This window comes from Staurois parvus, unplaced genomic scaffold (genome assembly GCF_062004578.1).
Source record: "Staurois parvus isolate SC_StPar_1 unplaced genomic scaffold, SC_StPar_1.0 ptg000747l, whole genome shotgun sequence".
NCBI classification, from domain to species: domain Eukaryota; kingdom Metazoa; phylum Chordata; class Amphibia; order Anura; family Ranidae; genus Staurois; species Staurois parvus.
Window position 1 is genome coordinate 522,370 of NW_028318543.1, and position 13,208 is coordinate 535,577.

The 13,208-nt window shown below is 45.1% G+C and overlaps 2 protein-coding genes across 2 annotated transcripts in view; both read left to right on the forward strand.

The window, feature by feature from the left end:
- The window catches only part of LOC149445065 (vomeronasal type-2 receptor 26-like), a 35,988-nt gene extending 31,570 nt beyond the window's left edge, over positions 1–4,418 (forward strand). Inside the window, exon 6 of the mRNA XM_089654242.1 lies at positions 3,231–4,418. Coding sequence (XP_089510368.1) covers positions 3,231–4,129 — 899 coding nt within the window. The 3' untranslated portion in view covers positions 4,130–4,418. The remainder of the gene's footprint in view (positions 1–3,230) is intronic.
- Positions 4,419–5,479: 1,061 nt separating this feature from the next.
- The window catches only part of LOC149445066 (vomeronasal type-2 receptor 26-like), a 104,068-nt gene continuing 96,339 nt past the window's right edge, over positions 5,480–13,208 (forward strand). Inside the window, exon 1 of the mRNA XM_089654243.1 lies at positions 5,480–5,522. Within this exon, the coding sequence (XP_089510369.1) occupies positions 5,480–5,522 (43 nt within the window). The remainder of the gene's footprint in view (positions 5,523–13,208) is intronic.

Sequence of the window (13,208 nt, forward strand, 5' to 3'; positions counted from 1 at the left end):
AAATCACACACCTACTGAGCGACATATCAGATTGGATGTCGCTCCACTTCCTTAAACTGAATCTCTCCAAAACCGAGCTCCTTGTCTTCCCCCCAGCCCGAACCCCACCCCCCATTGACTTCTACATCACATCCAACAACGCCAATATCAAACCTGCTCTGCAGGCCAGAGTACTTGGTGTCATTCTGGACTCCAACCTATCCTTCCAGCCCCAAGTCCAATCTTTAACAAACTCGTGCAGACTCCACCTCCGCAACATCGCCAAAATCCGCACGTTCCTAACCCCAGAAACCACTAAACAGCTCATCCACTCCCTCATCATATCACGACTCGACTACTGCAACTCCCTCCTCACTGGCCTGCCTCGCCGCTGGCTATCCCCGCTTCAGTCGATCCTGAATACGGCTGCCAGACTCATTCACCTTTCCAACCGCTCCATTTCCGCCACCCTCCTCTGCCAATCCCTCCACTGGCTTCCGATTGCGCAACGGATCAAATTTAAAATCCTAACACTGACGTACAAAGCTGTCCACCATACTGCCCTGAACTACATCACTGACCTAATATCCAAGTACCGCCCAGCACGCACACTCCGCTCCTCACAAGACCTCCTTCTCTCTAGTTCCCTGGTCTCCTCCTCCCATGCCCGCCTCCAGGACTTCTCCAGGGTGTCACCCATCCTCTGGAACTCCCTGCCCCAACCCATCAGATTATCACCTACTCTCCTCTCCTTTAGGCGCACCCTGAAAACCCATCTCTTCAGGGAAGCCTACCCCACCCCCTGCTAACTTACCGACCTCCTCCACTCTTCCTACCACTCCATCCCCCACAGCTATCTCCTCCTGTACCACTGCCCCATCCCTTCTAGATTGTAAGCTCGAAAGAGCAGGGCCCTCGATCCCCTCATGTTTTGCATTGTATTGGTATTGTTCTGTCACATGTTCTGTCCCCCTTTGTAATGTACAGCGCTGAGTGAACTATTGGCGCTTTATAAATACTGTATAATAATAATAACTGGTTGACCCTCCTTTGGCAGCAATAACCTCAACCAAACGTTTCCTGTAGTTGCAGATCAGACCTGCACAACGATCTGGAGTCATTTTGGACCACTCCTCTTCACAAAACTGTTTCAGTGCAGCAATATTCTTGGGATGTCTGGTGTGAATCGCTCTCTTAAGGTCATGCCACAGCATTTCAATGGGGTTGAGGTCAGGACTCTGACTGGGCCACTCCAGAAGGCGTATTCTGTGCTGTTGCAGCCATTGTTTTGTTGAATTACTTGTATGCTTTGGGTCATTGTCCTGTTGCATCACCCATCCTCTGCAGAGCTTCAGTTGGCGGACAGATGGTCGTACGTTTTCCTGCAAAATGTCTTGATAAACTCTGGAATTAATTTTCCCATCAATGACAACAATCCGTCCAGGCCCTGAGGCAGCAAAGCAGCCCCAAACCATGATGCTCCCTCCGCCATGTTTCACAGTGGGGATGAGGTTTTGATGTTGGTGTGCTGTGCCTTTTTTTCTCCACACATAGTGTTGTGTGTTCTTCCCAAACAACTCAATCTTGGTTTTATCTGTCCACAGTATATTTTGCCAGTAGTGCTGTGGAACATCCAGGTGCTCTTTTGCAAACTTCAAACGTGCTGCAATATTCTTTTTGGACAGCAATGGCTTCCTCCGTGGTGTCCTCCCATGTACTCCATTCTTGTTTAATGTTTTCCTTATTGTAGATGTGTCAACAAAAATGTTAGCATGTGCCAGAGATTTCTGTAGGTCTTTAGCTGACACTCTGGGATTCTTCTTTACCTCATGCAGCATTCTGCGCTGTGCTCTTGCAGTCATTTTTACAGGACGACCACGCCTAGGGAGAGTAACAACAGTGCTAAACTTTCTCCATTTGTAGACAGTCTGTCTTACCGTGGACACATGAACATCAAGGCTTTTGGAGATACTTTTGTAACCCTTTCCAGCTTCATGCAAGTCAACAATTCTTGATCGTAGGTCTTCTGAGAGCTCTTTTCTGCGAGGCATGGTTCACATCAGACAGTGCTTCTTGAAACCAGTAAACCCAAAACAGGTGTGTGTTTTTTAAGGGCAGGACAGCTGTCAGCAACACATCCAATATCATCACACTGATTGGAGTCAAGGTTGGCTCACTCCTGGCTCCAATTAGCTCTGGGAGAAGTCATTAAGCTAGGGCCTCACATACTTTTTCCTCCCTGCACTGTGAATGTTTACATGTTATGTGCAATTAAACCATGGCAACATCTAATGTTTGTGTAGTATTATGTTCAGCAGACTGTGTTCTTCTATTGTTGTGACTTAGATGACGTTCAGAGCACATTTTATGCCCAATTCATGCAAAACTCCACATAATCCCAAGGGGTTCACATACTTTTTCTTGCAACTGTAAGTGGAAGATTGTATTTGGAAATAAGGTAGATTGTATCTTGAAATAAATATTTGAGTTTATTGCTGATACAAATAGCCACAAACATTGTACAATGGCTCAACAACTTGGTAAGGGTGCAATGTAAAAGGGAGAGATGAAATAGTTTTTATAGTTTATCAAGAAACAATGAAATGTGTTATTTGAGATTACAATAACAGCAAATATTGCTCAGTGGCTGGGCAGTATGAAGCAATGTAAAAGGGGAAGATGAGTTTTTTTATCTTGAAATACACTTTAGAGAGTATTATTTGAAAGACAACATCCACAAATATTGCACAGTTACTGGATAATATGTAAACTTCTTGGTTAGGCTGCAATGTAAAAGGAAGAGACATGACTGGTTTTATCATGAAAAAAATTAAAGGGTACTATTTGAGATACAATAGCCAAAAAATGATGTACAGTGGCTGGACAGTATGTAAGCAGTTTGGTAAGGCTGCAATGTAGAATGAGAGGTGAGGCAGGTATTATATGAAAATAAACATTACAGTTATTTTTTGAGATTACAAATGAATTCATTATGTATGGATTCCATAGATTTTTCCCTCATGAGGTGCACCAACATTCCGGGTATATTGAGTGATCAAGATGAAAAAGAATACAAAACATATGGGACTTTATCATTATTAGTATATTTGTTTATCCACAAGTTTCAAGTACTGAAAAACACCGGTACATGTACAGTATGTACACATCACATTCCCACTGCTCCTCTACAAATGACTGTTTAATTAATAAGAATAAAAATTAATCTACGTTATATCTATTGCTCTTGACAGACAGTGAGAACTGTGTATATTGCCCAGAGGAAGAATGGCCCAATGAGAAGAAGGATCAATGTATTCCAAAATTCCTTGAATTCCTTTCCTACAATGATGGCATTTCTAAAGTATTCCTAACAGTTTCTGGGTTACTCTGCACTGTGACTGTTTCAATAAAGGGGATTTTTATCACCTATCGGAACACCCCCATCGTCAAAGCTAATAACAGAAATCTGAGTTTTGTTCTCCTTGTCTCCATCTTGTTGAGCTTCCTCTGTGTGTTCTTGTTCCTTGGCCAGCCACTGGATATCACCTGTATACTCCGTGTCATGACATTTGGAGTCATCTTCTCCATAGCCATCTCCTCTCTTCTTGCTAAAACAATCATTGTTTACATCGCTTTCAGAGCCACCAAACCTGGCAGCTACTGGAGGAAATGGATTGGAACCAAACTGGCCAATTCCATAGTATCCGTGTGTTCATCCATTCAAGTAATAATATGTCTCATTTGGATGTCCTCCTCTCACCCTTATAAGGAAATGGACACTCACTCTTATCAGGACAAGATCGTCATTCAGTGTAATGAAGGGTCTGTTATCGGGTTCTACTCTGTGTTGGGTTATATGGGGTTTCTGGCAGCTGTGAGTTTTGTTCTGGCTTTCATGGTGAGGACATTACCGGACAGTTTTAATGAGGCCAAATACATCACCTTCAGCATGCTGGTGTTCTGCAGTGTCTGGATTAGCATGATCCCGGCCTATCTGAGCACCAGAGGGAAATACATGGTGGCTGTGGAGATATTCGCTATATTGGCCTCAAGCGCTGGACTTCTAAGCTGTATATTTTTTCCAAAATGTTTCATTATCCTATTTAAACCTGAATTGAATACACAATTACATTTACATGATAGAAAATAGACAAGAGGAACTACTCTTAGGGATCTATTTATAAATGTTTTCACACAAGATTCAAATAGCTTGAACCCAAGTCTAATGAGATTCAAGTGTAAAATGTTAATCATGGGTGAAAGTTGTGTGAATCTAGTGTGATTGTTAAAAATACTCAGGTAGGGAGATAGTGATGAAATCTGGGGCTGGTAGTGGGTGATGGTTTTGTGTTCAAATTAATGTTATTGTTATGTTGGTGTAGTCCCTGAAGGACATCTAATAGCAAGTAGGCAGCTTCTGCAAATGAGGGAGTTACTAAAATCACTCGGAGTTTTGTATTCAAAACCCTGATATAAAAATTGGAGAGCCGTACTTAATTGTTTGAGTCAAAAATGAAGTTTATTCCATAAGTTTACTGGGTAATAATTGCTTAATATGTGTGTGTCCACACTGGAGCACATCTAATTCATTAGATACATCTGAGTCACTCGATTGCTGACCCAATATTTTGTGAAGCCTTGGTGGTGGATGCCTGAAATCCACTGGTTGTTTTATCCATTTAATATGTTAAATAAACCTCATTTCGAACTCAAACTATTAGTGTGGCACAATATCCAGATTTTTGAACAAACCTTATAGTGTCCTTCTGTCAAAGTTCTCCTCACTTTGGGTAATGAAAGGGGGAGGAGACTGCTCAGGAATTTTGGGCTGTGTGAGAAAAAAAAAAAAGGAAAAATGTGGTGAGGCAACATAGAGCCGCCTGGAGCCCGGGGCGGGGAGGGGGTGCCGCTCTTTTCCCACTCCTCTCCTTAGAGCAGCTGTCTCTGCTATTGCCCATACTGAACCCTAAGTGTCATTTCATTCAAAAACATTAGATTTAGGAATGTTCATTCAATGTTCTAGTAGTTAATTGGGTCAAATCAACATTTGTTTTTGACTGTAGTGATAGAAAAAAAATCTAAGAAACAAGATGGACAGGGGTGGACTGACAACTCATGGGGCCCCTGGGTAATAGGGGATCATGGGGCCCCTGTGTCCTTGCCCAAACTCAAAAAAGCCTATGAAAAAGGTACCACCAGGGGCATGTCATGGGGCCCCCTACTGACCCCGGGCCCTCGGGCAGTGTCCGAGTTTCCAAATGGTCAGTCCACCCCTGGGATGGACAGATGTGGTTTTTGTTTTCAAAATCAAATATTAAAAGGAAACATATTTCAAAGTTCTTTGGAGTGACATTTGTCAAGTTTCTGATGGCAGTATCACATTTACTGACAAGGTTTCATACAAATGTTTGTATAAAAAAAATCTATCATTGTATAGCCAGCTTAAAGCATACTGTAAGTTCACCTTCCCACATCATAACTACAACTTCCATCAGCCAATATGGCTGACAGCTTGTACTTCTCAATGAATGACCAGGATGTTGGTAAGTGCTCTAATAGTTCATTATTATTAGTAGTATTATAAGGGACTTATATAGTGCCGGTGTGCGCAGCGCTTTACAATATAAAGGGAGACAGTACAGCTACAATACAATCAAAACAGGAGGATTAAGAGGGCCTTACTCATAAGAGCTTACAATCTAATAGGGTGGGGCAAGTAGTACAAAAGGTTATAACTGTGAGGGGTCAGCTGATGGAAGTGATAAATGTCTATTCGGAGGCGTGATAGGCTTCTTGGAACAGATGAGCTAAAGGCTGGAACTCACTACCCCAATCCATCAGACTGTCACCTTCCCTCCTCACCTTCAGGCGCTCCCTGAAAACCCACCTCTTCAGGGAAGCCTACCCCACCCTCACCTAACTGCTGCTCTCCTTCATTCCTCCTACCACTCCATCCCCCACAGCCACTTCCTCCTGTACCTCTACCCCCTCCCTCCTAGATTGTAAGCTCGAAAGAGTAGGGCCCTATAACCCCTCGTGTGCTGTTTGTTGTTGCTGTAATGTTTCATGTATTGTCCCCCCCTCTATTGTACAGCGCTGAGCAAACCCTTTGGCGCTATATAAACTCGATGTAATGTAATGTAAAGGCAACCAGAGTAGGGGCTCCCTGAACAGATTGAGGTAGAGAGCTCCAGAGGATGGAATAGGCTCTGGAAAAGTCCTGGAGACAAGCATGGGAGGAGGAGACAAGGGAGCTTGAGAGCAGGAGATTATAAAAGGAGCAGAGAGGACGGTTTGGGTGATACTTAGAGACAAAATTGGTGATGCAGCTCGGGGTGGAGTTGTGGATGGCTTTGTATGTTGTTAGTATTTTGAATTTAATTAATTGGGCAATGGGAAGCCAGTGGAGGGATTGGCAGAGAGCGGTGGCAGACACTGAGTGGTTGGTAAGGTAGATGATCCTGGCAGCAGCATTCACAATACACTGAAGAGGCCTATGAAGAGGTAGAACTAGGAGAAGGGAGTTCATTGATTCTCCAACTGTAATCCAGTAACTGCCTGCCAGTATGAAGTACAGGCAGACAGCTACACAGAGTCTGCAAGAGTCCTGATCAATATACAACATTATGCATTCCTGCTTAGGGGCTGCTCTGTACTTCTTTTAATTTGTAATAAAATGATCCTCAGATTTCCAACGAATGTTAAAAGATGAAAGGATTACAGATAGGTTATGCCAGGTCCTGTTGTGAGATGGGAAAACAGCTCTCATTGTTTGAACACTGTTTGTGTGCAGTAAATGATGGTGTGGAGTAAATTGATGTTTTGACTGACATTCTGTGGTTTAGCCACAAGATGTCACTGTTTTTCTAACACAGGCTCAGAAGGCATAGATTTTTGTATATTCATGAAGAGGTGGGGTTTTCACACAGAGTTGGGGTTTTTAGTAAATAGGAAGAGGAGACTGCAGCCATGTTTTGGACCATGCTGAATGCAGGAGCCATGTTTTGGACGATGCTGAATGCAGGGGCTGTGTGAGCTGAGAATCTGATGACATCCAGGTGTGAAAGCATCCCTCACTAACCAAAGATTGCTGCCAGGAAGGCTGATGAGAAGCAACATTTGTTCTGTTCAGAGTCACCAGCGTATGCAAAGCAGACCTGGGTCGGTAAGATCGTGCACACACCTCCTTTCAGTGTTGGGGCTAGAGACTGAGTCCAGGCCGATAGTTAGTTAGTTAGGGTCTCTGTTTGTGTCAGGCCACAAGTGTTGTTACTGATTATTGGAAGGACTCCACCACTTAAAGTGACATTTCACATTGGAGAGCTGATAAAATCCTACAAACTCAAGCCAGACTGGCATTTTGCTCAGAAGGAATACTCAGGCACGTGCTACAGGACCAGTTATGGGGGGGGGGGGAATACTGTAGATTTGTGTAAGATTGTAAGCTGTTGTGCTGCACCGCAGGCTAGCCCATACCGTACACCCATACACTGATTCCTGCTCTGTAGGGTAATAACAGGTAAGGTGTGGCAGCTTAGTTGTGCCCCCAGTAGGTAAATTACTACACCTTCTACCTTCATCCATCAGGAGGCGCCGTGCTGTGCAGCACAAGGGTCTCAGCCTTTGGGCTGGGTGTTGTAAATTTATTGTATATTCCCAGCATTTGGGGTTGTGTTTATTTGCCAGATCTAAGTAAAATTCTGTTGTGGCAAAAGCTGGTGTTGGGGTTGCTTTCCTCGTTTGTGACTTCACTGTATCCTGGGGAGCCCACCCCGGTACACGGCTTACACTGTCAAGAGCTGCAAGCTTACCTTTTAGCTAACCTGTGCTTCTCCACAGCATGGTATATAGTTATCTGCCCATATTCATCTTCTCCCCCCTTACCTGTCACTGCTGGGAATGGTACTTCCAGGTATTGGGGGAGGTACTCTCTTTTCTCCCATGTGACAACACTAGAGCTCGGTGATTGGTTGCTCAGGCATCTAGCACTGTCACTTGGGGCCATAGAGAGATGCCCTGAGCTTTTAGGAATGAGTCCGGTTGTGTAGCCAGGGGGTTCTCCTTCCTCTTATCTGGAGGATGAACAACTAGCAGTGATCCAACAATAAGCATCCATGTCCACAGAATCTTACATTTCCAGAGGCTCATTGCTTCATTTTAATATGTAAGGATATATATTTCCAATCACAGGAGATTATATATTCACATGTGTGCACCACCCTTCCCCCACATCAATCACATGCAATGTAATATCTCTGGGAAAATGTTTAAATTGTTGGAACAGGACCATCCAAGCCAGGTATCTGAGCCTTACACCAGGTCAGGTTCTTCTGGTGCGATGTATGTGTATCTATCAAAATGTCAACCGCTTGACCCCCAGAGGATTCATCCCCCTTCCTGACCTGCCATTTTTTACCCCAATGAAATTTACATCCTTTTTTTCCACAAATATAGCTGTCTTTTGATGGTATTTGATTACCTGTGTGTTTTTATTTTTTGTGCTGTAAAAAAAAAAAAAGTGACAATTTTGACAAAAAAAAATTATATTTTTAATTTTTTGCTATTAAACATGTCCAGTAAAAAAATGTAAAAATCCAATTTCATCATAAATTTTGGCCAAAATGTATTCTGCTCTGTGTCTTTGCTAAAAGAAATCCCAATACGTGTAAATGAATTGGTTTACATGAAAGTTATAGCGTCTACAAATGGCGGTATACAGTATATACTGGGTATTCTTTTTATATACTAGTAATGGCATTAATCAGTGACTTATAGTGGGACTGCGGGACTGTGGTGGGCATTCTGAGACTAGGTGGAACTGACTTGGTGCCACTGACATCCTCAGTGACACCAATACAGTGATCAGTGCTAATAAAAAGCACTGACACTGTACTAATGGCACTGGGCAGGAAGGGGTTATCATGTGGGGTGAGATTACAGGGGCGGACTGATATCTCATGGGGCCCCCGGGCAATAGGGGATCATGGGACCCCTGTGTCCTTGCCCAAACTAAAAAAAGCCTATGAAAAAGGTACCAGGGGCATCTCATGGGGCCCCCTACCGACCCCGGGCCCTCGGGCACTGCCTGAGTTTCCAAATGGTCAATCCGCCCCTGGGTGAAAAAAGGGTTAACTGTGTGCTGTTTCACAGTATGCTGTGTGTGTGCTGCACTGTAAGCACACTACTTTGTATGGCTGTGCTATCCAGAACCATACAAATCAGTGTGCAGGAGCTGACAGGGGAGAGAACTGTATTGTTTACATACATGGATAAGTGGAAAGTCAGCGAGCACTTTTAGGACAAAAAAAAGCAGCTGTACACTGACAGGAAACCATAAAACCTTCAAAGCAACATATATAAAATAGTGCAGCGCTAACAAATCATATGATAAATAGTGTATTAATATGGGTCAATAAAATGATCAATAAATAACAATCATAAAATATTAAGAGTCCGTAATCACAGTCCTAATATCCAAATACCACCCAAACCATACTCTCCGCACCTCACATGACCTCCTACTCTTTAATTCCCTGGTCTCCTCCTCCCATGCCCATCTCCAGGACTTCTCCATGGCTTCCCCCATCCTCTGGAACTCCCTACCCCAATCCATCAGACTATCACCTACTCTCCTATCCTTTAGGCGCTCTGTAAGTCAGGGCCAGAGGCTTCCCAGGTGCTGCCCTGGTAGGTAAGAGTAATGTCCCTGTATTTAGGGATGACCCCCAGACTCACAGTTGTGAGAAAGTTCAAGGGTTAATTACAGAGCCACAAGCTCATTATGTGAAAAATATGACAATGCAATCTCCTATAGGATCTCACACTGCAAGGCTCTGTCACTGTGGAAATGGGTTTGAAAAGGACACCGGACTCTCTGACAGTCAGTTTGAAAGGCTCAAGAAAATGTTTTGCTTGCAGAGAAAGCTATGTCCCCTCTCACACAGCTACCCCCTCACTCATCCCTCCTCCCCCTCGACATAACCCGCAGGGACTTCGTCGCTGCTCAAACTCCCTCCAACCCCGTTCCCCCTCACCCAGCTACCCCCTCATCACCCCTCTCCCACGGCCCCACCACTGCTCTGACCTCCACTTCCACCCCACCCTACATTCGTTATACTAAAGCTCCCCCAACACTCCGCACCTTTGACCTTACTACCATCGAGGAAGTCTCCAAGATCCTCTCTGAGGCCCGCCTCACCACCTGCCCCCTCGACCCTATCCCCTCACAACTCCTACGACCTCCCTCCCCCTCCATCCTACGCTCCCTCACCCACATCTTCAATCTCTCCCTCTCCTCCGGCACTTTCCCCTCCCCTCTGAAACATGCACACATCACCCCCATACTTAAAAAGCCCTCCCTGGACCCCAATGACCCGAACAACCTCAGACCCATCTCCCTGCCCTCATTTACATCTAAACTCCTCGAGCGCCTAGTCTACACCCGTCTATGCTCTCACCTCAACGACAACAACCTCCTCGATCCCCTACAGTCCGGCTTCCGTCCCCTACACTCCACCGAAACTGCCTTACTCAAACTCACCGCCAAAGCAAATGGCCGCTGTTCAGTGCTCCTACTCCTTGACCTCTCCGCTGCCTTCGACACAGTCGACCACCCCCTCCTCCTCAAAAAACTACACTCCTTCGGCCTCAGAGATTCTGCTCTCTCCTGGCTCTCATCCTACTTGTCACAACGCTCTTTCAGCGTTACCTATAATGCTACCACCTCCCCCTCACTCCCCCTCTCTGTTGGGGTTCCTCAATGCTCTGTCCTCGGGCCCCTTCTCTTCTCCATCTACACCTCCTCCCTTGGCCAACTCATACACTCTCACGGCTTCAACTATCACCTCTATGCCAACAACACACAAATCTATCTCTCAACCCCCCACCTCACCCCCTCGGTCTCCGCCCGAATCACACACCTACTGAGCGACATATCAGACTGGATGTCTCTCCACTTCCTTAAACTGAACCTCTCCAAAACCGAGTTTCTTGTCTTCCCCCCAGCCCGCACACCACCCCCCATTGACTTCTCCATCACATCCAACAACGCCACCATCAAACCCGCCCCGCAGGCCAGAGTACTTGGTGTCATTCTGGACTCCAACCTATCCTTCCAGCCCTAAATCCAATCTTTAAAAAACTCGTGCAGACTCCACCTCCGCAACATCGCCAAAATCTGCACGTTCCTAACCCCAGAAACCACTAAACAGCTCATCCACTCCCTCATCATATCACGACTCGACTACTGCAACTCCCTCGTCACTGGCCTGCCTCGCTGCTGGTTATCTCCGCTTCAAACGATCCTGAATATGGCTGCCAGACTCATTCACCTTTCCAACCACTCCGTTTCCGCCACCCCCCTCTGCCAATCCCTCCACTGGCCTCCATTCAGTGTCCTCCACCCCCCTCTGCCAATCCCTCCACTGGCCTCCACTCAGTGTCCTCCACCCCCCTCTGCCAATCCCTCCACTGGCTTCCGATTGCGCAACGGATCAAATTCAAAATCCTAACACTGACGTACAAAGCCATCCACCATACTGCCCCGAACTACATCACCGACCTAATATCCAAGTACCACCCAACACGCACTCTCCGCTCCTCACAAGACCTCCTTCTCTCTAGTTCCCTGGTCTCCTCCTCCCATGCCCACCTCCAGGACTTCTCCAGGGTGTCACCCATCCTCTGGAACTCCCTGCCCCAACCCATCAGATTATCACCTACTCTCCTCTCCTTTAGGCGCACCCTGAAAACCCACCTCTTCAGGGAAGCCTACCCCACCCCCTGCAAACTTGCCGACCTCCTCCACTCTTCCTACCACTCCATCTCCCACAGCTATCTCCTCCTGTGCCCATATCCCCTCCCTCCTAGATTGTAAGCTCGAAAGAGCAGGGCCCTCGATCCCCTCATGTTTTGCATTGTATTGTTATTGTTCTGTCACATGTTCTGTCCCCCTTTGTAATGTACAGCGCTGAGCGAACTATTGGCGCTTTATAAATACTGTATAATAATAATAATAATAATAATGTTTTGAGCTTTACCTGGATTTGGTAAGTCTGAATTGGGGCTGTAAGCTTGAAAATTCCAAAGAGTATTGGGTGGGATGGAGTCTTCAGTCTGGGTTTTTCAGACGTTCTTCAGAGTTTGTGTCCAGGTGCACACACTCGTTATAAGGCAGATCTGAGCATAGCTCCAAAGTGGTGGAGATGGAATAGCAGTTGCTATTGCTTCAGCCTGAAGGCAGAGCCTTCTCAGGAGAGATGGAAGCTCCTGGTGTTGACTACAACCCTTGTGATGAAGATTCTGGGCTCAAAGACTGGGAAAGTCTGGTCAGCTATGAAAGTCTATGGTCTGGGAGGCTGAGGAAGCTGCAGGGGTCAGTGAGTCCAAGGAGCTGGAGGGAATCCGTGAGTCTCCGGAGGAAGCAAGCTGAGGTACAGAGAAAGCTCTGTGAAGTTGCCATGAGGGGCCTGAACTGCATGGAGCTGTCACCTAGGCTGAGAGAGCCTGAATAGTCAGTGGTCTGAGAGACCAAACGGAGCAGAGGTCTTGCTAACCAGAGAGCCAAGTGGCTCTGTATTTTCACTGTGTATTACTTTGAGTGAAGTTGAAACCCCTGAGTGGGAAACCTTGTGTCAAAAGGACTTTTCTGTTACTGTTTAACCTCCTTGGCGGTATGATTCTTTCCGATTTTTTGTGCTGAAAGCGGTACCATTTTTTTGCATAGAAATATATAGTTTTTTATTGTAGGTCTGTAATTTTTAGGACTAACTCACTGAAATCTATCCGAACAAGAGTCTAGTAAACATCCCGGGGAAGATAAAACTTGAAACACGAAATCATAAATTATAATTTAATAAATAATCATAAAAAATATTAATATAACAATAATAAATTTAATTCAATAATATAATCAAACCAAAAACACTGAATTTTGAAATACAGAGGCAAATTCGCACATCGCTGAGCAAAGTCGCAAAATCGTTTTCAGTGTCTGATGAAGAATTTCCCCCACGAATCATTATCACTCAATTCTGCAAGTGGTTCTGATTTACTATCGCTGTTCTAAAACCGCTTTTGACGTAAAGGGACACTTTTTGGACGCCATGCACTTTTCTAAGTTTCCAGGCAGAAAGAACATTCAAAATGCAGGCAGGGCGCCGGACAAAGCAGTAGGGACAAAATGTATGTGAAATGCAGTGAAACAGCAAGGACAGCAAAAATGAAATTTT